Genomic DNA, 27,528 nt, shown 5'->3' with positions numbered 1-27,528 from the left:
TCAGTTGTACATAATAAGCATGATACAGAGCTTACAATTCTTTGTCATGTAAACAAGGCTCGTGCGCTGTTTTGTTTACATAGGATCAAAATACAAGTAAAACATCTTTTTCAAGCTGATTTGTCTATCTTCTTATTCATTTTTAGGATAAATAAAAAGTTTTTAATGTTTAACACATTCATTTAAGGTCTAAATGTGGAATTTTCACTTTAACATTCAAAATGTAAACAAACGTTTTGTTTACATTCCAGAGAATTGTAAGCTCTGTAACTTGCTCATAACTCAATAAATGACACTAAAATGTTGGTTGCTTATTAAAAATGTCTTACCAAAGCATTGTAAACATTAAAATTTGAAAAATAATTTTTGACCAAAATCGTGACCATGCCCCTTTAAAATGAATAAGAAGGTTAGACAAATTAGCTTGAAAATTTTTTTTTACTGGTGTTATTGAACCTGTAATGAAAACAAAGACAGGGCATGAGCCTTGTTTACATGACAAAGAAACTCTACTTATAATCAGACTATGACTGACTCTCAAACTTTATTTAATCATTAGAAATGTATTCCTCAAGCACTGTAAATAATAAAACAGAAATAATGACTAAAATAGTGACCATGCGGTCCATGCCCCTTTAAAGGGACGCACACAATTTCATGATGCTTCAGTGCAATGTTATCACAGATTCCTATGAAGTGCTAGAAAACATGGATATATGAGCATGCTAGGAACAAATTTACATTTGCACTGCAACATATGTGCAACACACTTTTCAACTATATTCAATACTGTCAATAATAAATCATCCCTATATATAAAAACCACGTGATCAGACCCTATGAAACACAACATTACAAACAAATGTTAAAACCGATCCATTGTGAGCTACACATATCAGCAAATCTTGACTATCCGTTTTTAAAAGACAAAACAAAACGAAAATTCACAGAGATACATCTAGTAATCATAATTAATGGCTTATTGCACCAATAGTGCCAAGTTCTAACCTTCAAGACTGAAGGTTAAACAAATTTACATTGAACCATGAACAAAGATTCCGCCTGCCAATTTCCCGTCTGACCGTTGCAAATTAATTTAAGCTCCCTCCCAAATAGAGGTCTCTTGCTGCATTCAAACAATAATTAATCACACAAAATTCAATCAGTTTCCATGGCAACCACTCCCAAATCTAGGGGATATTAATAGAAACCAATTTCCATGGCAGTGTTTGTTTAAAGTGTGTTAGAATGCTGTGCAAGCTTCAATGCTTTACAGGATTTTGGCCAGAGAGTTAACAAGGTCGAAACAAAATCAAATCCTGTCCAATGGTGACTGTACAGTATAAAATTTGTGGCCCTCAATTTGCAAGATAAATTCAGTCTCTAGCCCTGCCATTGCATATTTAGTTGTCAATGCAGGTCTCTCTGGATTCAATCATTAAGACTTCTGACTAGCATAGCATTACCGGTATATTTCAGACATGTCATATACCCCGTGTTTAAGGATTAGACCCCTTTTACATCTATGTAATCTTAAACAAAAAACTTTAAATCTGCATGAACTCATCCATCCATTCCTTTGGCCAGAGTTGCTTGAATGATGATGCTGATTGAGTTTTAACAGTACATAAATTACCATCGTGATCTACAATAGTCTCCTTGTATTACATTATTGTCTGTGTAAGGACTCAAATGGTATGCTAACAATCTCCATCTCTAAGACAATATTGGTCTGAAGGGAACATTACATTAGTAATCTTTGTCATTTATCATAATATTACTTAAATCTTTTATTCTATGTGAGTATTTTATATCATATTTTCTAATTAGCTTCTAGAATCTCACACACTGCTCTAGTTCAATGTGCACCTTTCAAATATCACTCACAGCCGGGCAGACATTATAATTCAGCATATTCAGAAAGTATATCTTCATCCCCGAGCCCCACATCCAGTAATTATCATATGCATGTATATTACCTTAAGGGAGCATGCCAATAATTATTTCTCAATGTTGTTATCACTCTCAAGTTATTCAATTTCTGCATAAGAGAGCTCTAGCAATCTAATACTTCCTTAGACTCAAATATTACATGCCCTATTGTTAACTTAATTGAGCAAACAGTCTTAATCTCTGAGTTTCCTCAAATATCTCAATCTCATTCCTTGTTTCATTCATCAATATAATCTATGAAAATAAAATCTCATAAGGTCCTTTTGGTAATTATTATTTCAGCAGCAGTTAGACTGGAATGTTACTAATTAATTTAACCCATGCCATATATTTATATCTTATTTTCAGATACAGTTGAACTTCGATATCTCGAACACTGATATCTCAATTACAATAGATAAGTCGAAGTGATTTGTAAGTCTAAACCACTTATTTTTAAAGTATTTTACCCTAAATATCTCAAATAATCGGAAATCTTGAAGGTTTTAAACATGCAGTCTTATCTAGTTCGAGATAACGAAGTTTGACTGTATTTTAAATGTAATCATACATGTACTACATTTTGCATCTCTATTTAGTGAGTCCCCGACAAGGTTTTGGTCTTGCACATTAAATCTATTTGACATTTATATTCGATTAATTATGAATGAGAATCACTCAATCAGAGTATGAATCTCCATCTCAATAAACTCGACTCAACTTGACATTCTCATTCATAATTAGCATTTAAATATGCTCTGAATTCAACTCATCTGACTTATTTTATTTGATAAGTTTGCTTCTCAATTTTCACATTCCCGAAAAGAAAAAAAAAATGCCAATGAACTGAATGGACTGTCAAACCATGCAAATACTCAATGATTTCGTTATTTACTATTCATGCAGTTTTTAAATGAAAAACCATGCATTTAAAAAACAAAATAATGATCAAATATGACTGTGCAGCAGATGAATCAATTGATCAATATCAAATGTCAAAGCATTATTTTTTTTACAAATGCATTCAATTAATCATAAGATGAAATCTTTTAAAGGCAGAAGATTTCATTTTTGAAAGGTCAGTGTATATATATTTCATTATAATATGTACAAATTTAATAAGAATAACATTCTCAAATAATTTCTAAAGAATACATTTAATATAAATATTTCATTGAAGACAGCTAGTTGATATATAATGATTAAACTTCATTTCAATATACATGTAAAATAAAAGTCAATAAATTCTTTCAAGAATAACTCGATCAAGCTGACTGGCATTTTCTCAATGAATTTGTTTTTTAAATTTCAACAACAAAAACCATTGAATGTACATCAAAATTTCTTTTCTTTAAAAAACTAAAATCAATACAAACTATGGATTTATTTTTCTTAATTATTAAACGAAGAAAAAAAAACAAATTATGAAAAGATAAAAATAGATCTTTATTTGGGAACTAGGATCGCAATCAACAGCTGTTTTGCGTGTTGGGAAACTTAAAGATGACAGAGTTAACAAAGTAAAAAGAATTACGTAGTCTGTTTACATAGCTAATAAACAAACACGCACTCGTCTATTTTGCTTTTGTGTGCGGCAAATTAATCTGCGAATAGAGCGTGTTTATATTCATAACGTTAAAAAGTCACTCTTTACTTTCTGAGTTCTCTGTGTGTGTACTTTATACCTTAATTATATATGGAGGTCTTAAATATATAGAGTGGCATTACTTAGGAACACAGTATTGGCTGTAATATAAGTACACTTCTTTCTTTGAATAACCAGACCTTTTTTTGACTAATTAGGAATTTGAGCCTGCAATTATATTGAGAAATTATTTATTGTTCATCCGATTTATTTATAGTTTTTGCTAACTAAGGAAAAATAAGGCCTACATTACTATTAGGGTGCATGCAAAAAAAGTAACATTAAATTGTGGTTTTTTCCTTTGAAATTCATGGTACAATTACAGCATTATTACAGAACAAATATACATTTACATTAATCAGAACCACATAACATTTGCTATTTAACATGTTAGACCATATATGTCTCTTAATCAATCTATTAATTATTTAAGACACAACACCTTTTTAATGTTTGGATTAAAATTGCATTTTTTAAATGAAAATTTTAGTGACCATGCAACATTAATAAGACCTCATGACTTACTAATTGATACATGATATTTTGCAGAGATTTTAAGTTTCTTAATAGATCAGAAGTTTGTTAAAAATATTAAAAGTTGTGATACCCTCTCTCTCCACCTACCACTTGCTAAACTGAGATTCATTCCAGCTATTAATTAACACTTAAACTAAACTGACACCATTGTAATATTAAAACTTTAAAACTAACATCTCTCTTTAATATCAAAGGTTCCCAATCCTTACTGTCTGATCAAAACAAACTAAGAAACAAATACTCTCGTGGTCAGACAAGGATCAGTCTTTTTAGCACTTCAATTAGTATTGCTTCATTCCATACGTCCAATAGAGCAAGTTGCTATTATATACTCTATCCCCCCAGGATGATCACACTCTGACGGCTCCTTTTCCAAAGCTGCTAAGAGGTTTACAGCACAATGTCTGTCATATGAGACAAACCCAAGGTAAACAAGTAATTTCAAGTATTTTGTACAGATTTGAAATTTTCGGAGCTTTGTAAATTAAAACAAAAGAAAGCAAGAAAATTTACTTTTTTAGTATTTTTCAAAAAAATATATTGGTTATAGTATTTATTCTATACTGGTACTTTATAAAGTTCATTTGTTATATCCCTAATTCATTGTGATAAGCTATTTGATGAAATAAAATATTAAACCATGTATCGACAACTTCAAATCCTTCTTTGGAATGCAAAAAGTATTCCAACAAAATTAAATCAATATAGTAAAATGCAAATTAGAAGTATTAACATAAATGGTTATAATCAAAGAATTTTCAGATACATGTATGTTAATTTCATTATACCTTGTATATATATATATATATAAGTTCTACAGGAAAAGATCAAATTAATTTGTTACTTCAATAAGTTCATTCTGTTGGAGTTTGCAATATTTACCATAAAGCAAAGATTGGCAAAGGATTTTATAACTAGGGGATTCCATAGAACTTTAATTCCTACATGTATATTCATGATTTCATTTAAATCTAACATATACAGTGAGAGAGTAAGTAATTTAACTGTACATGTATTAATTACAACTGCCAAGTATGCCTTCTAATTCAAAGCCAGTCTGGTTCAGAGAAATGAGAATCCTTTGTATACTCTGTATATTTACCATCAGCTAAAATAACTAATCTGCAAGCAGATGACCAGGCATGAGTTTGAGGATTCCGAATTTCAAGGAGTCGAATCTACAAATCCGACTGATTTTATGCAGAATCCAAACAAGATGATAAATACATCAACTGTGATGTTTCAATGTAAACAGTGCTATGTATTTTGTTACCTTCAACTCTGAACGGGAAAGCCCACAGCAATCCTTTATAATGCGAAAGAATCTTTTATTGCGGGTCATTGCACTTATCAGAGCAAATAACTCCTACATTACCAACTTGTGTTTACCATCATGGACTTTTCATTGAAATCTGATTTCCATCACCCATATACCACAATCCTTGCATCCTCCCCTTTCTCCATTCCCCATCTTAAAATCGTTCCTGCCTCTCCCCCTCCCCCATTAGAACTATTAACCGTTCCAAACAAAATAACAATTTTGCAGGCATCACGCACAATATGATCATTACTGCTTGGTAATTTGTCTTTTGGAGAAAATATTACAAGAAAAGCATCATATTTTCGATTAATATTCAAACAGAGAAATTCTACTGGTCATATTGATATCGTGAATGGGTAATGTTAAGCCATGAATAATATACAGTGTATGTATGTGAATGGATTATTTCTCCACCACCCTTCTTACTGCATGCTAACACCCCAGACCCCAATCTTCCAACCAGTAGCTCTTTCCAACAAAATGCAGATGACAAATTCTAGAGTGGGTGTAAAAGAGGGACATTAAGTGCATAACATGCTCTTTTAAATTCCGAGTAAATGCTTTTTCCAACTGGGTTATAAGTGTGTTGCTGGGTTTTATGCTGCTTTTCATTGCTTTCACAGCAATCAGCAACACCTGGAGATGCAAGGCAATTAATTTTGTCCTTGGAAAATCCTCTGCTGAATTTTAATTCTTCACTAGGTGGGCTTATATATATGTCGTACCTCTATAACTTTTCTCAAACTGAAATCTTTGAACAGTGTTATTTGGTAATGTTATTAGAAGCGCCTTGGATAGGGCCATGCTTGTAAATGCACCACGCAATGCAATATACTGATGAAAAAAGGTGCAGATATTGAATTATGGTGCAAGTACCCCATGCAGCACATTGTGGAAATATTTTGTGAAACGCACGCATCATTTTTCAACTTTGTAATGAAATCACAGTTAGTAAGTTGCACCTTGGAAGACTTTGGTGCAATAACCGAGTTCCCGAAGAAACTAGTTTGTAAACTTGTATGAATCATAATGTTATTGCCAATAACGCATCTTTTAATAGAATAAGTTAAATCCTTCTCTGTCATGAAGGTGTATAAGGCCAGAGCTCATTCCCAGTTTCTGTGGTGCTTAAAGCGGATGAGAGTCATTGATACCCCCACAGGATGGGACACGTAGCAGTCTATCGAAGGTTACCTCCCAGTGTATTTAGCTGATACCCAATTTCAACTTGATGGACAGAGACAATTAAAGTAGAAAAAAGCCTTGACTAAGTGCACAACACACAAATCAAGTGAACACAGCAGGGTTTGAACCAGGGACCTTTTGGATACTGTAAACCAACATTTATTCGCAGCGAAATTATTTCGCGATTTACTTCCAATAAACTGGTTCGTGACGACTAATATTTGCGACCAAGCCTTATCCAGACCCTATTTCGTTATAACAACCATTTCAGATAAAGACTGGTTCGTGGCGAGAAATATTCGCGATGAGGAGGCTCTCGCTAACGTCGCGAAAATTTCTCGCATGCAAATAAAAGTTGGTTTACAGTACCTAAGCTGTCTAAATGCCTAATTATGTCACCACTGTCAGCCATGAGCTCCACTCAATAGAATAGATAGCAAAGTAATTTATTGAAATTAAGGACAATAATGTGCAGAAGACTTTGAAAAAACATAACTCATGGTAGAAAAAAACCTAGCTAGAATGATAACATTGAGTATGAAGCACTAAATACTGCCAAAAAATATCTGATAGAATTTTGTGTGAACTATTTACCTTGGACTTTGATCATTTAGCAAAAATACCAAAAGGGATCTTATCTAAATTAAAGATTGAGAACATCACTAAATTGAAAAGAGCTTGAAGGAAGCCTGCAATATCATTCTTAATTAAATAACATCATACATTACAATGTTCCAATTCGGGACCTTGACCTATGATCTCCAAATAAATTTTTACATTTAATGTATGAAATGCCCCTCTCTGTCATTTGTCCTTCTACAGGAAAAGATATCAGTGTGTGACTTTCAGAAATAAAAATATCTCTCACTCAACCTTTCCTGATAATTGTTTCAAATACATCAAACCTCAGTCAGAGATTGAGATATTTTTCTCATACAAAGTCAAAAAATCAGCTAATTTTTTTTTTATCATGCACAGTTGGCTGTTTTTATGATTTAGAATCTTATACTGACTCACATATTGATAATTTAATGTCCATGAAGATTTATATAACCATATCTGATTTCAGAAGACATCCATATTAAGAAATTCTATTCATCATCAGTAGTATTACATGACTATTGTGACTGCAGATTTCTTAATCAATCTATAGATTATAAGCCCTGGTGAGCCACTCATAATACATTTTCAAAATACCTTAATTAAGTTTTCTTTTTGGAATACTGTATACAGGGTTATTTTCACCCTGTGTAATTTTCCACTTTCTACACTTCCAAACAGTTTCGCTCAGTCTTGAATTCGCCCGGCAATTTGTGTTAAAAGAGAGAGAATAGGAGACATTGGAATTAACCAGGTCGTAAATTCGTCCACTGACAACGAGGGCGAAAGGGGCGAAAATAAAACGAGGGTGAATATTTCCCTGTATATAGTACTAACATGTATAGCAATTGTACATGTGTGTATGGAAAATAATAATATCAGGGTCTCTTCATTATAACTCAGATCAACATTCGGTTTCTTAAAATCTCAGTCAAGATAAACAAGATAACATCAAGGTTAATTCTGTAAGAAGCTGTAATCATGTTTTCAGAGCAAAGAGGGAAAAAAATTGGGGATTGAGAGAAAAAAAAAATATATATTATCTTTACAAATGCTACGCAATATTATAACTCCGCAATATCTAGTGGTATCGCACCAGGTAACATCGTCATTATGACCTCCCCATTATCTGAAACGCCCAACTCCCTTTGATATGCATCTATAATTAGCAGAAGAGGAACCTTATTTTTTTTAATTGAGGTATTACACCATGGTAATTCCTATTCCAATGTGTATCGGATGATAAACAGAATATATCTCCCATTCAGCAAAATATCCTCGTCACAAATAGCATAGAACTATGATCTCATGTAGCTATGATCTCCCAGTTCTTAATGGAGTCTAAGACTCTCATATTGCATCTTTTTATTGGTTGTTCTAGCCCCTTTCTCCGATGTTTCTCTGTACGTTTCTCTCTTTGAAGATTTTTTTCTGTCTTTTTCTACCTAGCTATCTCATTAAATACCATTCCTAGTAGCTGGACCATCTGTCTTATTCATGATCGATTGTTCTTTCTGTCTCTTCCTCTTAATCTCTCTCTCCAACGGTGTGATACTTAGGCCTGATCTTCCAATAATGGTTTTTTCTTTTCCAATTCTTTGACTCTCTCTCTTTTTCTCTCTCTCTCTTTACATGCCTCTCTGAGGTCACATCAGGTCACACACTTCTATTCCATGTTACTTACATGCCCCCCCTCTCTCTCTCTCTCTCTCTCTCTCTCTCTCTCTCTCTCTCTCTACATGCCTCTCTGAGGTCAGATCAGGTCACACACTTCTACCGTATTACATGTTACTTACACTCTCTCTCTCTCTCTCCCTCTCTCTCTCTCTCTCTCTTTACATGCCTCCCTGAGGTCACATCAGGTCACACACTTCTATTCCATGTTACTTACACGCCCTGATCAGATAAAGGTTACACACTTCTCACAACCTCCCAGATTCAGAGGCCTGCTCTAAAACAAAGATCCAACCACACAGCTCTTCTATGTTTAAAAATTTAGAAAGATCATTGAAGAATTAATTGAAATGACTGTAGAGATCGAATCCCTTTTCTTTGCTTAAATAAAAAACCAACCCAATTAGGGCTCACAACCTGAGTATACACATACACAATACACAAGTTGTTCACGTCACAGTAATAATCTACAAACCCTAAGCTCTGATCAAATGAAATCCACATATTCTCAGGAACAGCTAGTTATAAACATTTTTGGGGTGTTTATTAATTCTTAATTCTTTATCATTTACACTGTATTTATTTCTATCAAATCAACTTCTCAATTGGCAATGCAATGCCTTGTTTTTGGTACTAACATAATTTCAACAAAACGGACATGCATAATCAATTGAACTGAGAGACTAATTCAATAGACTTATGTCTGATAATGTCAGATCTAGATTGTTCTCAATTTTGCATTAAACAGGTGTCAAGTTTGACAGATTTCAATGAAAAGCTGAGACAAATTATTGTAATATGTACAGTATGTATTGAATATCACATACACTATCAATATCTCAAAAGATATACAGAGCCAAATTGTGACTCTACATTGACAGATATTGAGGTGTCAACTTATCCAGGTCACACTGTTATAAGAGTTAGACTGATTATAGTATTTCATTGGAGTATGACATATTACCACATTATAGACAGATATTTCTTTGCAGAGTAAGACAGATTATACTGTGTTACTATACATATTCAATACAAAATAAAGCAGCAGTATCTGAATAGAATTTCAGGTTGAATTGATTACTCTGCAGTGACATATTACATTGGGATGTCAAGCTATTCAGGTCACACTGTAGAGTTTGACAGATTATTCAGCATTACTGGAGAGAATCAAATACTCCCACAGTAGGGCCAAAATAAAAATATTGTTTGTTTGTAATAGCCTTCCACCTCACTGAAATACCTCGCTAAATTTTTTTTATTAGCAATTAAAATATAATGAACCCTTTTTTTTATATATAGTAATAGATTTTTATACCAGTTTTTAATAAGTTAAAATTCAAGTTAGAAAAAAAATTCCCTCCCTTTCTTCTGGTCTTAGAAACCCCCAGGCGGCAGTTCCAAACAAACATTTTTGGGAGTTTATTTTAATCAACTCTCTTATACAGTTACTGGCAAACCAAAATGAAACTGTGTTCGGACCTAAGCACAAATCATCACCGCTGACAAGACGTCGTACTTGAAAATAATTGATAAATTTGATGTAATGTATGCTGTATCATTGTTTTTCAAGAACACATATTTATGAATACCTAGAAAATAGTCAGATTTTTAATGGTACGAACAATTTAGATATTTTTTGTAGTTGTATGCATTCCTACCCCAGAGTTTAATAAAGTCTCCTTCAACCCAACGCTCGACTGTCTCCGTGAATCTCCGGCAAGCAGATCGAGAGTCTTTCTTGTTGCCGGAGATTACAGCAACAGCCGAGCGTCGGGTTGAAGAAGACTAGAGTTCAATGTTGTTTGGATCCATACAATTTTCCAGAAATATTTCGATTACTGGTACATAGTTAGATTGAATTAATTCTATCCCTAAATATTACTCAACATGATTCATATGGGTTTTTTTCAAAATTTTTGTCGGAAAAGTCCGAGAATTCATATAATAAAAATATGCGTGATTCAAATACAGATTAGAAACTACACGCTTTGCAAAATAACATATTGTTCATTTTAACATAAATAAAAATTGATAAAATCAACTCCCGTCAGTACTTCAGATCTTTGATTTATGATGGCCTTACATAGCATTACTGCAAAGATTCAAATAGCTTCCACAGTAAAAAGATTTCACTGGTTTAAAACAATTATAACCAATACACATTTGCATAAGATTTTAATGAGTCATTTTACTGACTGGTGTGGCTACATGTACAATTATGACAGACTACCGAATGTTCTCACATTTTGATCTCTTTATTGCTGTACATATAATTCTATCATTTTTTTTTTTATTTTGGTCATATATTTTTAATTGTCTATTTCAAAATTAAAGCAATTAAACCCTAAATTCTAATGCTCACTTTAATTGCTTTTAATATCCTGTTTAATATTTGTGAAATTTTATATCAAAAGAAAGGGGGTGGGGGGAGGGGGGGGGGGGGTAAATATGATCAATATACTTGTATGATACCATCAATGACATTAGTATAAAGAGAAGAAATTGGATGAAAGAAGACAAGAAAGGCCCCGTAAGTAATAGAGTATGATTCATGCCAAAGTCTGGCGTTATCAAATTAACCTTTGCAACTTCCTCAACAAAGGGGTTATGCTGGGAAACAGTTAAAAATATCATCTTTATCAAACATCCTCTGAAAAATTGGTGTCTGCATGAACAAATCAAGGGAATATAATATCTATAGCTATTATAATTGACCTTATTGCCACATTTTACAATTCTCCCTCAATTCTTGGTTTTTGGTAGAATACATAGATCTATAAAATCTCTTTATCTTCGAAATTCTTTTTTTACGGGGTATTATGCATGTTCGTAATAAAAGCACAAAAACCTTAATCGTGGCTGCTAACACTTTTTTGTTTAAATTTTAACAACAAAAGAACCATCCAAACAGCCTAAAATGCATCCAAATTGAAAGAGTTGATTTGAAAGGGAAAAAGTAACCAACCTTTTAATTAAGTTACCATTAACCGACTTGATTTTACGATTTACAGAGATAAACTGGTGGCAATTTTTCGATACCCTGCAGCCTTATTTAGACCTATTTTGTTATTTCAACCATACAACAGTAACTGGTTTGCGGCAAGAAATATTTGTGACAATGGCTCATAAAAACCTAGCGAAAATTTTCACACATGAATAAAAGTTGGTTTACAGTACTGTAAATAAACTTTTATTCGCTTGCAAGAAATATTTGCAAGGTTCGCATGAGTCTCATTCGTCACAAATATTTCTCGCTGCAAACCAGTCCTTAGAATACGATTGTAATGACAAAACATATGTGGCAAGGTTGCAAAAATTAGTCACTGCAAACCATAGTGAGTTTGTCTAGGGTTGATGGTGAAATGAAGTTGTGGCAAGTAAAAGCTGTTTTACAGTAATTCACCTAATTATGTAGAATCGTTATAGATCAGTTAATTTCATACATGTATTCTTGTTGACATGATAGTAAATTAAGACAGCTTATAAATAACTTTGATCAACTCAAGGCATTCAGAGGCAGATTTTCTTATAGTGCAAGTATGAATTAGCTATCTCAAATAATTAGGTTAATTTATTGTCTTTTATGTAACAAAGTTTATAATGGTATAAAAAAGACAAATCAAGTAAAGAATTTTCTTTGTTGTTTGCAAATCAATGGTTCTTGCATTGGAAGATGGTAATACATGAAAACAGCTTAATCTAAATAAATTCTGCTCATCCCCCTAAATCTTTCTAAACAAAGTCACAATCTTCAATTATATTAACAGTTTGTGTAAAAGATTGTACCAGTAAATTATAAATTACTTTTTACCAGTAATTTATTATCACCCCCCATCCAAAATAAAAACAGTTAAAGAACAATCATGTATATAAATCAATAAAATACCTTGAATCTTAATCAGGCGAATATCAATCATGACAATTTATCGTTATAAAGCATATTTTCAATCATTTTGATTTTTTGAAGCACAAGAAAATTTTATTAAAAGGTAAAATCTTATACGAGGATAATTAGAATCAGCTAATCATCAAAAGGATTTTTTCAAGCTATCTAAAAGCGGTCCCTTCTAATAATGACTCAGCAAATTCATTCAGTGTTCATCAGGCTTCTTCTCAAAGAAGTAAAGCATGTTTTAATTGGTATCAGGTATAGACATAGACATGGACACTACATGCATGGATCAAAGATTGTTGGGTTGGTCTAAGCCCCCCCCCCCCCCCCACCACCACACAAAAAAAATAAATGATTTAAAGTTACATATTAAGATTTCCATAAATGACATCGGACATCCTCTGGTAAAGTGACCCCCCCCCCCCCCACCAAAAAAAATTCTTGAACCGTGCATTAGGTCATTTTATCGGTGACAACTGAATTGAACTTGATATCAGGTCAATGTGTTATCTATATACTTTTTTCAAGTCAAGGGTTTAACCAGAAAAAAATTCACGTTACATGTCTTCAATGATTATTTGAAATGGGAGGGGGGGGGGTAGGAGTGCCATATATAGCCACTTAACAACCTTCCATACTCTAAAAACTCCCTTAATTCTTCCTTAACTAATATTTGTTAAGTTACCTGGCTCTGCCCAAAAACAAATTGATACACTATAGTTTCTTCTTTGACTTTAAATCAATCATTCAATGCACATGTACATGGGATACGTCTTTTAGCATTGAATGAATGAAAGTGTTATTCTATTTGACAAAACCCCACTTACTTTGACCGTCAAATTTCCGGATTATGGTGTCAATGAAGATATTTGGTGGGGCCACATGCCCTCTCCTGACAGGCATTCTGAAAGCTCCTAGGGTGCAATCGCTGAATCCAGCAGCTCAGTTGAACGTCTTTCTTTATCCCATGGTAGCGAGATTTTGGATTATGTATATATATTTTTCTTCTTTAACAAATCACGACCAGAGCGCGCGTGTTTTTTGTACACACTCCCACGCACACACGTTCACAAGAAAGTCAAGATGCTGACAATATCATCCGAACGTGTTTACAAAATGTAAAAATGTGAGGAAGAAAAAAATCGAACCATACAAAGCATGCACCACTGCAACTTTTTCCCTCCAAATATCGGCCCTGCTTTCACCGCCCTCGGGGGTTCTCTCGCGGGAATTGAGACACGTTATTCCATCTGGTGAGCCAGAGGGGGAGGGAGGGAGAGATAGAGCCGTGGGTGTCGGTGCCGTATGATTTTAATGTCTGATCACTTCCAGGTCGCTACATATAGAAGCGCGCCTGTACAGCAGCGGTTTGTTTTGTAAAGGGAGATATCGATCTACACAGAGCCACTTCCGATCGATGTATAGAGCTGCTCTCCACAGCCTCTCTCTCTCTCTCTCTCTCTCTCTCTCTCTCTCGTTCTCTCTCTCTCGCGTTGTCTCAAGCGCGTGCAAAATTTGATTTCTAAATGATGTGGGTTCCTCTAACAAGAGTCCCACCATACATAAATACATGCTTAAAAAACACTATCTACAAAGATATATAATTATTTCTCGATTACGATTTTTTAAAAAAATATTATTTTACACTGTACATACAAATGTATATAATAATCTTACACAAACACTTAAAAAACCACTTTGTTACCCCTTTGTAGCCAAGATTTGAAAACAAAAATACGGTTGGGTATTTTAATTCTTTAGGCTAATTAATAAACAACAGAATCGATTCCCTGAAGTAACTTTTACATAACCAATATAAACATTGGATATATTCATTGTCTAAGAAAATGCCGACTTTCTTATTACGTAAGAAAACATTCCCCGTCTTTCACTCCCATCCTGTCCTCGTTCTCTCGATCTTTTTACAATTTCTGCCTTAATGATAGACAGAGCAATTTGAAATTAAGTAGAATCCATTTGGTCACATTTGCAAATAAATTATCAGCACCTTTAGCACATTTAGCATTCACGAGAGGGAGAGAAAAAGAGAGAGAGAGAGAGAGAGAGATTAACTAAACGAAGTGATTGAGAGAGAGAAAAAGAGAGTAATTTGAGCTACCGAATGACAGATTGCGTGTACAGATATATTACCGATGTAGTTTAATCATATTGTAAACGTATCGTTTTTCAAAGCGATAATTGATTGGACATTGCAGACTGTTACATGAAATTAATTTTAATAATCCGACCAGAGTGACAGATCGTGCAGGCATTGTATACCGGTGCTAGCCTGAAATAGTATCAATATTAGACTTCGACTATAACTAGCACCTTGCAGCAAACATTGTCGGGAACCTGCGAACATGCAGCAGACCCGGTTTCTTATGATTCCTGGATAGGACAAATGCAGAAGTCCAACAGCGCATTCTGTTGAAATAAAAAGTCCTGTCACAAAACAGGTAGTCATTTAGTTACACAACACGCCATCGCGCTAACACAGCTAATTTACACAACTTGCCATTGCACTTATACTTCAAACAACTCACCATAGCGCTAACACAACTTCACAATTCAATTTAATTTATTCTCTCAAACCATTAACATACAGTGGTACATGACATGTGAGGTACAATAACATATTTGCATTAAATTTTTATGTGCACACATTACGCCAACGCGCTTAAACTTCACGTAACTCGCTATAGCGCTAATTACATGTAGCACAACTTAAATAGCGCTAATCATAACACAACCTCACACAACTCGCCATTGTGTTGTCTGTTCTTTTTTATTTATATTTTTTCCCTGTATGAAAATGTACCTGTTTGTCTGTACTTCTGACGATTTGTATTTGTATGTATTATATATATGTTCCTCTTGTACCAAATTATTTGGTCTGAGCGAATAAACTGAACTTGAACTTGAACTTGAGCTAACACCACTTCACACTAGATGTCAACCGTATGTTAATTGTAATTTAAGTAATTATATGAAACAAGTTTTAGCTAGATTTCGAACTTCAAACCATATATAGATTACCTATTCAAACTGGTAGATGGAATGACACAGAAAGAAGTAACAGGTTATGTAATTTATGTAAAAGAGACATTGGAGATGAATTTCACTATATTTTGTGTTGCACTGTGTTGAAAAACGAAAGAGAAAAGTATATACCAAAATTTTATCTTTTTAGACCAAATATTTTTAAACTTAACGAGCTTTTCCCCTCAAACAATGTGAGCTTATAAAGCAAGTTATGTAAATTTATAAGTATTGTTAACGAGAAGGCTAAACCTCCTGGTTATTAAATTCCTATTTATTTATATACATAAAAAAATTGTACATTTATACTTCATATATATTTTGTAGAGAACCATATTATAATCGTTTATTTTTTTCTCTACTCACGCATAAATTGTATGTTGTGTATATATGTTTGTAATATTCTCTATGTTGTAAATTACGACCAAAGAGATAAAATAAACTGTTCAAACTGTTCAACTGTTCATAACTCGCCATTTAACTTACACAGCTTAATTGGCTTAATTTGGCTTAAACCCTACTCATCGTTGCGCTTACACAACTTCACTCAACCTGCCCCAGCACTTATTAACAAAAGTTAACACAATACGCCACTACGCTTACATAATTTAACACAACTCACCACTGCGCTGACATAGCTTAGCACAACTTTCCATATAGCACTACTTAATTAACATCACATAACTCGCTATTGCGTTAACACAACTGCACACAACTCGCCATCGCTCTTTTGACACGTACAACACGCCAACGCGCTAATACAACTTCTTTTAAGGACGGCGGATCCAATTATTTCCACAATGGATTTTTTATTCAAATTTTTAGATAATATAAATCAGTTAATGGCGAGTAAAAATTAAAAAAAATTACATTATTATCGACTTCCTTATTTTACTGGGAGCTTTTAATAATTTGGGAACGAAAATCCTCAGATATAAAAGAAAGTACTGTAATGGGAATTTTCTGGGGTGTGGTATAAAAGATTCTGCAGTAGTTTTTTTTTACTCTAATTAAATTGCAATATTAAGAACTCACTTAGCTTACCGATGAACAGAAAAAAATGTAGGTAATCGACCTAATAATTTTTAGGGGTTGTGTCAAAGCTGCATGGTTCTCATTTTTTCTTCAGAAATATCATTGGAAAAGGACATAATTATTTATTGCCTTACTGCTATATATACATAAATATTGTTAGGTTAAGATATAAATTCAATATCTACCAGATAAATAACACTATAAAACTGCCTTTGGGCGTTTTAGGATTTATTAACCGTGGAAATATAACGGACTTGTCGCAAACAGAGAAAATTCGGACTTTTCTCTTAAATTTTCTCCTCTTAAAATATTTCGGCATCACAAATTATGTTAAGTGGAATGAAAATTTTATTATTTTCTCTTATTCTGATGTACGTAATTATGACAGTCATATTCATAGCATATGCACGGAGTTCTGCGCAAAGGTGCAAAATCTTGAATTGTGCCCGTCGTCTTAAAAAAAACGAACATGTCGTTGCTGTGTATTTTATAACGCGATTACGTATTGTGGCAACGGCGCGTTGTGAAAACGCGTATAACTGCGCGACAGCGCGAAAGCAAGCCTAGTAGAAGTGAGGCGTTGTGTGATAGTCCGTCGGCGTTTTGTGCAAAGTTATGTTTGCGCGATAGCGCGTTGTACGAGGTTGAATTGTCAACAGCACAACGGCGTGATGTTGTCATTGTGCAATGGTTTGTTGTGTGCATACACAGTTGTTGTGTTAGCGCGTTGGCGTGATGTGACGGTGCATCGTTGAGTGTTTTTTTTTTCCTCCAATGCGTCGTGGACCTTTTTGGATGTATGGCCAGGCGTCTTCGGATATATACATGTATGGACGGCGCTGTGCAACTTTCGGCAGGCGCACTTGACATCGTTTTTGATCGAAAGGAGCAGACTAATCCGAAATCTTGACCAAGAGAAAATCAAAAAACACCCCCCATAATTGGCAATTTTTAAAATCCAAATTCGTTGAGTGTAGATGTGTGGGGAAGAAGGGGGGGGGGACTCAGTTCCCAACTCTTTAATCTTATGTAAATGTCGATAATTTCAGTAAATTTTATTTTAAATGATCCAAAAAGTTGGCGAGGGGGGGGGGGGGGGGGTGACTCCTTCAAGAGTCTATTTTTAAATGGAAATAGAAAATGAAGCTGAGAGAAATGCTACATTCGTAGCATTGAATATGCCGAATTATAAATTGGCATCGAATCAAATGAAATTTTGAAAGATAAACTATTAAAATTTGTTAAAAGATGTTTGACAAAAAGTAGACGAAAAACGAAATAAAATTCAGAATATACATGCACCGTTATAAAAGAATTGACAAATCTACATTCTATAAGTTGTAAAAGAAAAAAGAAAAAGGATTGGCTCGGCTGAATAAACGTGGAAAGTGTCAATCAAAATACATACAAACCGAGGTAAATCTTGGCCAAGATTGGCTGACATTTTATTTTATATGAATATAACTGCATGTACATACATGTACATATGTATATCAAGGTCGCAAATCAGTGCCACATCGAGTAGATCACACCATTCCCGGCCAAACTCCATACCAATCAATTCAATGCGCACTATATCAGGAACTCCCTGGGTTTTTCACACACCCCTCCTTCTTCATCGTTTCCAATACACCGAAACTAGATCATATATATATTCTCTCTCTCTCTCTCTGTTTAGTAGATGCGTGGGTCCAGGGTTCCAATGGTACACACGATTTTTTTCCCAGGAGGAGTTGTGTTCTACGAACGACAACTCGTTTACATAATACGTAAAAACTAAGAGAAAACACTCCTATATATATTTTTGTTAATTTCTGCAATGTCAAATTCCAAATTTCCTCAAAATTAATCATTAAACCTAGCAAATGTTATGCTCTTTCAGAACGATTAAATGTAATGAAAGGTGTTCACTCTTGAACAAGTGCAATGTGAATAAAATTAGATGTCAGTAATTTTTCATCCTTCATTTTTTGATTACCTGCGTCACTCCGTTGACCGACTGCTGCAAACATGGTCCAGCTTTATATATATATAAGAGATAGAACCTCATTAGTTAGAATCAATAATAACATTATAATGACGAGAGTAAGGTGTAGGTAGAGTAATTAAAGCACTCCCGTTTAAATTTCTTGCAAAATGATGATGCCAAAATCTGTAAATATTTGTCATATTTCAGAGATGTTTATATACATGTATATACGTTTACTTTTGAACATTTATACAAACTGAGGGCTTATATTCATGATGCTAATTCTTTTCCAATAATGGCAATTTATATCTGACAAATAATGCTGCGCAGATATTGTCTCTCACAAACAGCGATCAACGATCAACAATTGAAGCAGTAAGAAACATTAGTTTTTCAAAATTTTTTTTTATCAAGTTCACAATGTAATGGTAATCTTAAAATAAGCATATTTAAAAAAAAAAAAAACCACACACAATAAAATCCAGTTTCTTAATTCATATTCGAAACCGAAATCATTGGGTACCACGTATATTGAACATTTCGAAATCTACACTATCTAGAATGGAGTTCATTTGATCTTGGTTCAAATTTACTTTTCCACAAATCATAAAAGAATATGCAGCTGTTTTGATTTTACTGTAAAAATATGATTTGGACATGTATAGTTATCACCACTATGCATTTTTTTTTATCGCATTGAATTAAAAAAAAAGTTGAACAAGGTTATATATAGGTCCAGTGATGATGACGTCATCTATGATTCCTCATGCAGTCAAATTTTTTAAAAACCTAATTTATCTAAAACTCATATTCACTTCCTCAGGAACGTCAAGTGTTCTCCTTTTCACAAGAGGCGGTGCTGCCCCCCCCCCCCCCCCCCCCGGGGGGGGGATGTGAGTATGCGTCCAGGCGCGAAGTGAGAATGGTCTCCAGGATTATAAAACTCATATTGGTCAAACGAGATCGAGATATTATTTTTTATACCCTAGATATTTTGATGACATTTCCTGCACGAAGTTTTATTTCATCTTATTAACTAGTTAGATTAGGATAAGAAAATCATTCATTACCATCCCGATTCCATTGGGGGTTGTCTCAAAATTTATCAATTTTTAAAGTTGGAATTTGCATGCCGGGAAAGCGCCAAAATTTTTTGGCCACATGGATCTCTCTTTCGTTGATTTATAAAAACCCAGTACAAAAGAAAAACGCAACTTCGCAACAACGAGTGCACGAAAATAAAAAAAAAAAGACGCACAGTCATGCGCACTCGAATACGTCTGTTTCGAGATAGCCTCCCTTGACGTAGCTCTTCGCGCGCGGAGGTAAATTTTGTCTCGGAGTAAACCGGAAGGTGGGACAGATTTGTTTATATTGACAACTATGCCGGTCTATCATTGCTGCGTGCCAGAATGCACATCTTCGACAAGAAAACTTCAAGATTTGGATAAACATCCACACATGAAAGATGTAACTTTTTATTCATTGCCTAAAAAGTCGGACCAAAGGAGAAGAAACCAGTGGATAAGGCTCATCAGACGGGAGAAGTCTTGGGTGCCAAACAAATATACAAGAATTTGTTCTTGCCATTTTGAGCCCGGCTCAAATACTCCGACATTATTTCCATACAACAATTTCAAAAAATCGTCTTATACTAGGTATATTTGTTAATGAATGCCTCATAATAATATAATATTGACTGTTGAATATTGGCAAACTTAATGAGCAGACGACAGTTCTTTCTTTTCATCTATAAAAGTTTATGATTTCTTTCAAGCTCATTGATTATCTATAGAATGTGATGAGTGTCATGAATATAAATTCAGCTATTTTCGCGTCAAATGTTAACGATTTTTTTGCTTGTTAATGTGAAAATATGTTTAACACTATTACATGTATTTAACTCTTGATTGTTAAAAAACCTAGCCCTTTTCTAAAATGAAATTGATTTAACAGGAAAACAAGCAACTCTATCCAGATGCCAGATGATATCAGTGATGAGGAAGAAACTTCAACAGAAAGCAATAGTGACATACCTCTTCATCATTATGAAGAAGACAACATCCCCTACGTTGCTGAGGAATATGAAATCAACACCAGTCATGATAGATCTGAGGGTAATTACTTATTAATCAAAAACATGCTTTCTAGCCTGTTATCATACATATTTTAACTGTCGTTTAATTTTTTAAATTGCAATAAAAATGAGTAGGAAAAAACTTCATATTTTCATATCTGACTTTTGATATAATTATTTATTCAACTCTAAATTTAAGCTTCAAGTTTTAAAGAATTAGAAATAGTGTGACCATTCATTGATTATAACCCGCTGTATCACTTTATTTAATTTAATCTCATTATAAAAAATTTTCAGGTGTGACGCATGTGAAGAAAGTGGAATGTATTACAAATCCTCCCTTCCTCGATCATGTTTATGCTGCTGGTACATCACCAGGTTCTACTGATGTGAACGTCCAGGATACAGCAGTGCAAACGGACACGACCATGAATGATATCAACATAATGTCTGATCAAATCCACCAACTTAAAGCAAAACTTGATGACAAGACCACTCTTTTAAGAGAATGTTTTATTGAGACTGTTACCAAAAATGATGAGAATGTTAAGTTGTACACAGGGTTACCGCCACTTGCTATGCTATTGGGTATTTTCAATATTTTAGCTGCCAAGTGTTCTGCATTAAAATACTGGTCAGGTCCACCCAGTGCTCAGGAGAAAAATTACCAGAGGAACAGACATGGAAAACCTGGTCCATCAAGAAAATTATCTTTTTATCAGGAATTTATTCTTTCACTTGTTCGCTTACGTTTAGGATTATTTGAGTTTTGTATTGCTGATCTGTTTGGTGTATCTAAAAGTAGGGTATCCCAGATTTTTATTACTTGGATAACTTTTATGTCAAATACATTTGGAAACTTTTTGAGATGGCCATCTCGGAGACAAGTAAAAAAGTATATGCCAGTGTCCTTTAGAAAGCAGTACCCTAATACACGTGCAATTATAGATTGTACTGAATTTTTTTTACAACGACCTAGGTCTCCAACTGCTCAAGCAGCTACATATAGTACATATAAGTCTAAAAACACAGCAAAATGTTTGCTAGCTATTTCACCAGCAGGGAATTTTACTTTTGTATCAAAACTTTATGGTGGCAATGTGTCTGATAGATTTATTACAGAAGATTCAGGGTTTTTAAATTTTGTGGAAGAGGGTGATGACATAATGGCTGACCGAGGTTTTACAATAAGAGATCTGCTCACTGATAAGAAAGCCACCCTGAATATTCCTCCTTTTACCAGAAAGTGTCCATGGGGGAAAAAGAAACGCCTTAATGTTAATGAAATAAAGCAGACGCGCAAGATAGCCAAACTTAGAATTCACGTAGAGAGGGCTATACAGAGACTTAAGTTATTTAGGCTTATAGGAAACGTAATTCCATGGTCACTTAAACCAATTATTAATCAAATGATTAAAGTTTCAGCATTTCTTTGTAACTTAATGCCAACTCTAGTGAGAAAGTAGAAGTCCTTATGTTCTTCTTTTTCAAGGATCAGTTTATTTAGAGTTATATAATGACTTGTTAATTGGAAAAGCATGCACCAATATTTGTGCACTTTGATTTCAATTTTTCCTGCAATGTTTAACATTTATATATATATATATATATATATATATATATATATATATATATATATATATATATATATATACATGTATCTATATATATATAGTCATGCAGTAAATATTTTTCAACTAGATAAATAATCAAAACATAGTATTAGCATTTTTAAGTACTTAATCAAAGTACTTTATCAATCATGATACAGATATAATTGTGTTTTGCTAGTTAATAATTGTTCATAAAATATTTGCAACATGAGTCTAATTTCTCTCTGATTAAGAGACTTTACACATTAATCCTAACATAACAATACACACTAATTACTTTTTTTGCAATTTTGGTTGTACAAAATTCTCAAAAAATATCTTTGATTTTTTTAACAATGAATTCCAAAGTAATGGATCAAAAAATATTCTTTCACTGTAAATTTGATGTTTTCCAATTTTGACACCACCTTCCAAATACACTACAAAATCACACCACTGTACATTTGCCACAGCCATCTGTGTTTGTATTTGTGTGTACCAATTAGAGTTCTCTTTCAATTTCATACACCCATTCTCATCACATTGAATATGATAATTTTCATTGAAAATCTGATCTAAAGTGTAATTTCTAAATTTGTATGGACATTTTATCTCGAGTACTCCTGTTCCACAACACTTACACTGCAAAATTCCATCAGGTGAAGCACCTAGGAATGGTACATTAGGATTAACAATAAGACCTGTGGTTTTTACTTTACCACTTTTGTGTTCAGAGACATACTTTTTCTCATATAAATTTCTTGCCAAAACTTCTCTTTCCTTACCATAGATAGTGGCAGGTGTTGAAAATGATGTACAGTCATTACTCAATATTTGCTTTACAATATAGTTGTTTGGGTCATTTCCTTTATAGTTACAAACATTGTGCATGACAGAAGATGTAATTCTGCCACATCTGTATTCATACCAATAAACTGACTCAGATTGTTGGTCAGTAAGCCTGTTGATTTCAGTACAATCTGATTCATCAAAGCATGTTAATAGGTAGTCAAAAATTGATATGTTTCCATTTGGATCAAAATTTGCAATACATTGTGGAAGAGTTTTGGGTACATTTTGATCATTATTATTATCAATGTTCATGTCAAGAACTTCAATAATTTGAGTGTCAAACCCTTTCACTAAATCTAAAAGCATTTCATCAATATCAGGATTATTTTGATTAACGATGGTAGGGTCAAAACAATGTTCAAATGGAAGAATACGGGTTTGCTCAGTTGACTGTTCAATTTCATCCAGCAGTTTGGGTTTTGATTCTTTACGAGGTACATCCCAAATGCATTTTCTGTCAGTACATGTTTCAGTGTTCCTATCAATATGCCTCTCTGACCACAGTGACAAACTGAACAATAGGGCCACAACATGTTTACATCCACCATCATCTCTTAATAAAAAGATTACAATTAAATTATTATAAAATTGATATACATGTATCTCAATGATGCAAATATTTTATCTTACAGTACATTTTCCTGACTTTTCATTGTCATTTGTATTCATGTTTTAAAAATGTCTCAGTAAATTTTACATGTGTTTCTGCCGACTGCTCAAAACTGGTGCCATATAACTTTTTAAAAATTTTAATATTACCTCTAATGTATGTATGTAGCCTTCAGTGGTATTTTTAATTATTTTGCATTTAAATAATTACTTGCTACAATGTTTGTAGTGTATATGTATTAAGCAGTCATAAAATTGTGGCAATAATAAATTGTTATCATGATTCTGAACATAAAGTTTACTTTCTTCTGTAGTATCAGTGGTTATTATAATTATGTGGAGAATTATTCATAATTATAAAATTGAACACAAGTTACCCAGTGCATTCACAGCCAGCAGATGTACAACTACCATCAACACGATTTAGCAGGCACCAGGTCCTGTATGGATCAGCAGATTGAGAGGTTTCTCTAATACAGAGTGATTTTACATAGATGTAGTTGTGGGATAACTCATGACACTTCACAGAGTGAATGTGATTAGACTGATACAATCTATAACCGCGTTCGGACTTGTAATTTTGTAGACGTGCAGGAGACCACCCGGTGTTCGCTTTTGATAATAAATAAACAAATAAATCGGCCTGACAGAAAACGGGAACGTGTCTCAAATCATCAGTCCATTTATTGAGTTCTGGGGATGTTATAAACGGAAATTCAACAACTTCTCCATCAATAATTATACGACTTCTCTGGCGCAGAAATTCTTTGGTGTCATCCGGAGCTTTTAACACCGGTAATTTCAAATCTATCGCTTTCTTAGCCAATTCCCGAAGTTGATGGACGCTATAGTCACTGACAGTCATTCCTCGTTCAATTAAAAACAATTTAAGTTGCGGTTTTAACATTAAATCTACGTTTAAAGACATTGCTTTTTTCGCCGCGTTTCTATTGTTTACGTTGACGATGTGTCCCACCTCCGCTTCAACTCGCGTGTTATTTGCGCCTCCTAAACAAGAGAGTTCCTATCTCGAAACCGGCGTATTAAAGCCTCCCCCTTTTAATTTAAAAAATAATATTGCACATATGGTACCTCTAATTGTCGGTATAACGTTTTCAAGAGAGTGTGCATATTCACATAACTATTGAACTTAGACATTGTTTGGACAGAATATTGCATATAGGGTACCCCTATTGTACGGGTAACTCCTCCTACAGTTTTCAGGATAAAATATTTTTGTTTTGCAGATCAGTGCAGATCAATTGTACATGTACATATATCAGGGATGTGCATATTACTTGGATTTTGATTTTTGATAATTTATGCCAAAAATACAAGCTGTTGAACTTCGTCATTTTTTTATGCAAAATAGTTGGAGAAAGAGAACCCCTTTTCTCTGAATATATAAATGTAGGTATTGTTTATCAATTTAGGGTCCACGAATGGATTTTGGATACTCGATCTTAACCCGGTCTGCTGTCACATTGACAGTTTTTCTCTTGTTCTGCTCTTGTTCTGCTTTAAGGATCCACCCCCCCCCCCCCCCCCGTGACTTCTATTTTTACGACAGTGCGTCACAACATGGCGGTATTATCGCATTGTGAAACAGTTTACATCGCTTACAATGTAAGTTCGGCGTCTATATCTGTAACGCAAAGGGTGTAGCTTTGGTCTACCGGGTTTTAATAGTGTAGAGACTATTATTTTTATGAAGTGCAGTATTTGAAAAATTGATTTATCCCCCCTCCAAATTTATATTGGACTTTTTACTACTTTGGGTATTTTCAAGTCGAAAATAAGCTATAAATCCATATATAGCATTAAAGTAATTAAAAAGAATGGCTTGTATTCAGAACATATCCCAGGTGTGTGGATGACCACTCTATAAATTCATGTTTTAAAGTACAAGTACCCAGATGATTAAAAAATGGTTGAGGGTCGGGTTCTGAGAATTTTCTAAAGGATAAAAGATGTCAGATTTTCCCGTTACAAAATTCTGTAATATTTTCTTCGTTCCTGTAAACTTGATATTTCCGCATAGAAGGAAAAAGTTAGAGCTAGTGTGAAAAAGGAAAAGTTGGAATGTTCGCTATATATTGATTCAATCTCTCTCTCTCTCTCTCTCTCTCATGCGATTCATATGAAATGTGATAGAACGAAAAACTTGGAACATATATTGATTTAATCATTCGTTACCTGGTCATCTGGGGCCGGTCAATAGATTACATATTATTTATATTATTAGTTATCCAGGTCCAATCAAGAGTGTACGGGGGTTTACCCCGGGTTGTATAAACCCTGTTTCCGCAACGTATTTATTTCCAGGCTATACAAATTTTACAATTATATGTTTTTTTTCCAGTGAAATAAGTTCGATGCAAAGAACTAGGGATTTTGAAAAATTATTTATTCATTGTCTTCATTGAACGTTACATTATTTTGCTGACATATCTATAAACAAGTTGCTGTCCTTTAGAAAAGGACTGCAATACGTAGACCATGCATATGCATGTGTTTCCAACAAAACGTGAAAGCCTTAAGATTATAAGAGATTCCACCGACTCTAGCCCCCTGCTTTTAACCACTAAATTTGTGCGTTGTATTACGTATATGTATAGCCCTGACATTTTATCTCAGAATTTAAAGGGTTCATACTATGATCTATATTAATGAAGATTGCATGTATAGTATCAGGCATTCGGCGAATTCTACTATTTGCGCACACATTACGCTTCGCACTAGTTTGTTTAACTATGCAGTGACAGCTTTGTGTAAATTAATTTCACACTTTGATGCATTGTTCTTGAGATTTTAACTTTTATACAGTGACATAATTATTCAATCATATATTATATACAGTCACATAATTATTCAATCATACTTAAATGCTCAAAAATTTTCAGGGGAAGTACTCTAGCCTCGCCAACTATTAAAGTAAAGTTAAGCTACCAAGTTCAAGTTCAAGTTCATTTATTCGCTCAAAACCATTTCAAGCACATGGTACATGAGGACAAAAATAACATTAAACATTTAATAAATATAAAGGTTATAGAGTTAGGAAAAGTTATACAAAGTGAAACTCATGGAGGACAGACTACTGTGTATTCGGAAAACATTAAAACATTGCAAATTATGCTATTTGATGCCTGTTGTAGTTTCGGCGTAACATTAACTTATTTCATAATACTGATAGTTCATATCACATGCCGATCATTTCTTTAAAAGGAATTCTTTGTTTTGGTACTGTTTACCTACAACGTTACATATTACAGCGCCTTTGAACTTAGGTGCTAGCCTGGTTCCCTGAGCTACCCATTACGCACAGGAACCAGGCTAGCTCATGCACAGAATAATTTTTCCCCATTTTATTGTAGTATCAGGAGGAGGGGGCAGGTGGGCTGCCCCCCCCCTTTTTTGGGACCATGTAAAATAAATTTTAGCTGAAGTATACCCCCCCCCCCCCCACACACACACACGGATTAGGATTTTCAGGATTTTGTAAACTAACCTTTTTTCCCCCTTTTTTTTTTGCTTGTCAAGATTTTTTGGATGAGTCTGCCCCCTAC

General features: G+C 33.9%; 2 protein-coding genes across 8 annotated transcripts in view; one reads left to right on the top strand and one right to left on the bottom strand.

The window, feature by feature from the left end:
- Window positions 1–14,161, bottom strand: part of LOC105328901 (potassium voltage-gated channel subfamily H member 6) — a 51,172-nt gene extending 37,011 nt beyond the window's left edge. For 2 of the 7 annotated variants that reach the window (XM_034454317.2, XM_066074291.1), the window contains exon 1: window positions 13,614–14,161. In XM_034454317.2, the coding sequence (XP_034310208.2) occupies window positions 13,614–13,689 (76 nt within the window). In that variant the 5' untranslated portion in view covers window positions 13,690–14,161. Of the gene's footprint in view, window positions 1–13,471; window positions 13,570–13,613 lie in introns of those variants that run through there. The other 5 variants (XM_066074294.1, XM_066074292.1, XM_034454321.2 and 2 more) reach the window with 3 other exon arrangements.
- A 5,947-nt stretch (window positions 14,162–20,108) lies between these two features.
- Window positions 20,109–22,468, top strand: LOC136272491 (uncharacterized). Its single transcript, XM_066074119.1, has 3 exons — window positions 20,109–20,490; window positions 20,789–20,949; window positions 21,207–22,468. The coding sequence occupies exons 1-3, from the start codon at window positions 20,216–20,218 to the stop codon at window positions 22,373–22,375; spliced, it is 1,605 nt and encodes a 534-aa protein (XP_065930191.1). The 5' UTR covers window positions 20,109–20,215; the 3' UTR covers window positions 22,376–22,468.
- Window positions 22,469–27,528: the final 5,060 nt, after the last annotated feature.

The sequence above is a fragment of the Magallana gigas genome, chromosome 10 (genome assembly GCF_963853765.1).
Source record: "Magallana gigas chromosome 10, xbMagGiga1.1, whole genome shotgun sequence".
NCBI classification, from domain to species: domain Eukaryota; kingdom Metazoa; phylum Mollusca; class Bivalvia; order Ostreida; family Ostreidae; genus Magallana; species Magallana gigas.
The sequence above is the reverse complement of the archived record's forward strand: the minus strand, read 5'-3'. Positions and strand labels throughout refer to the sequence as shown.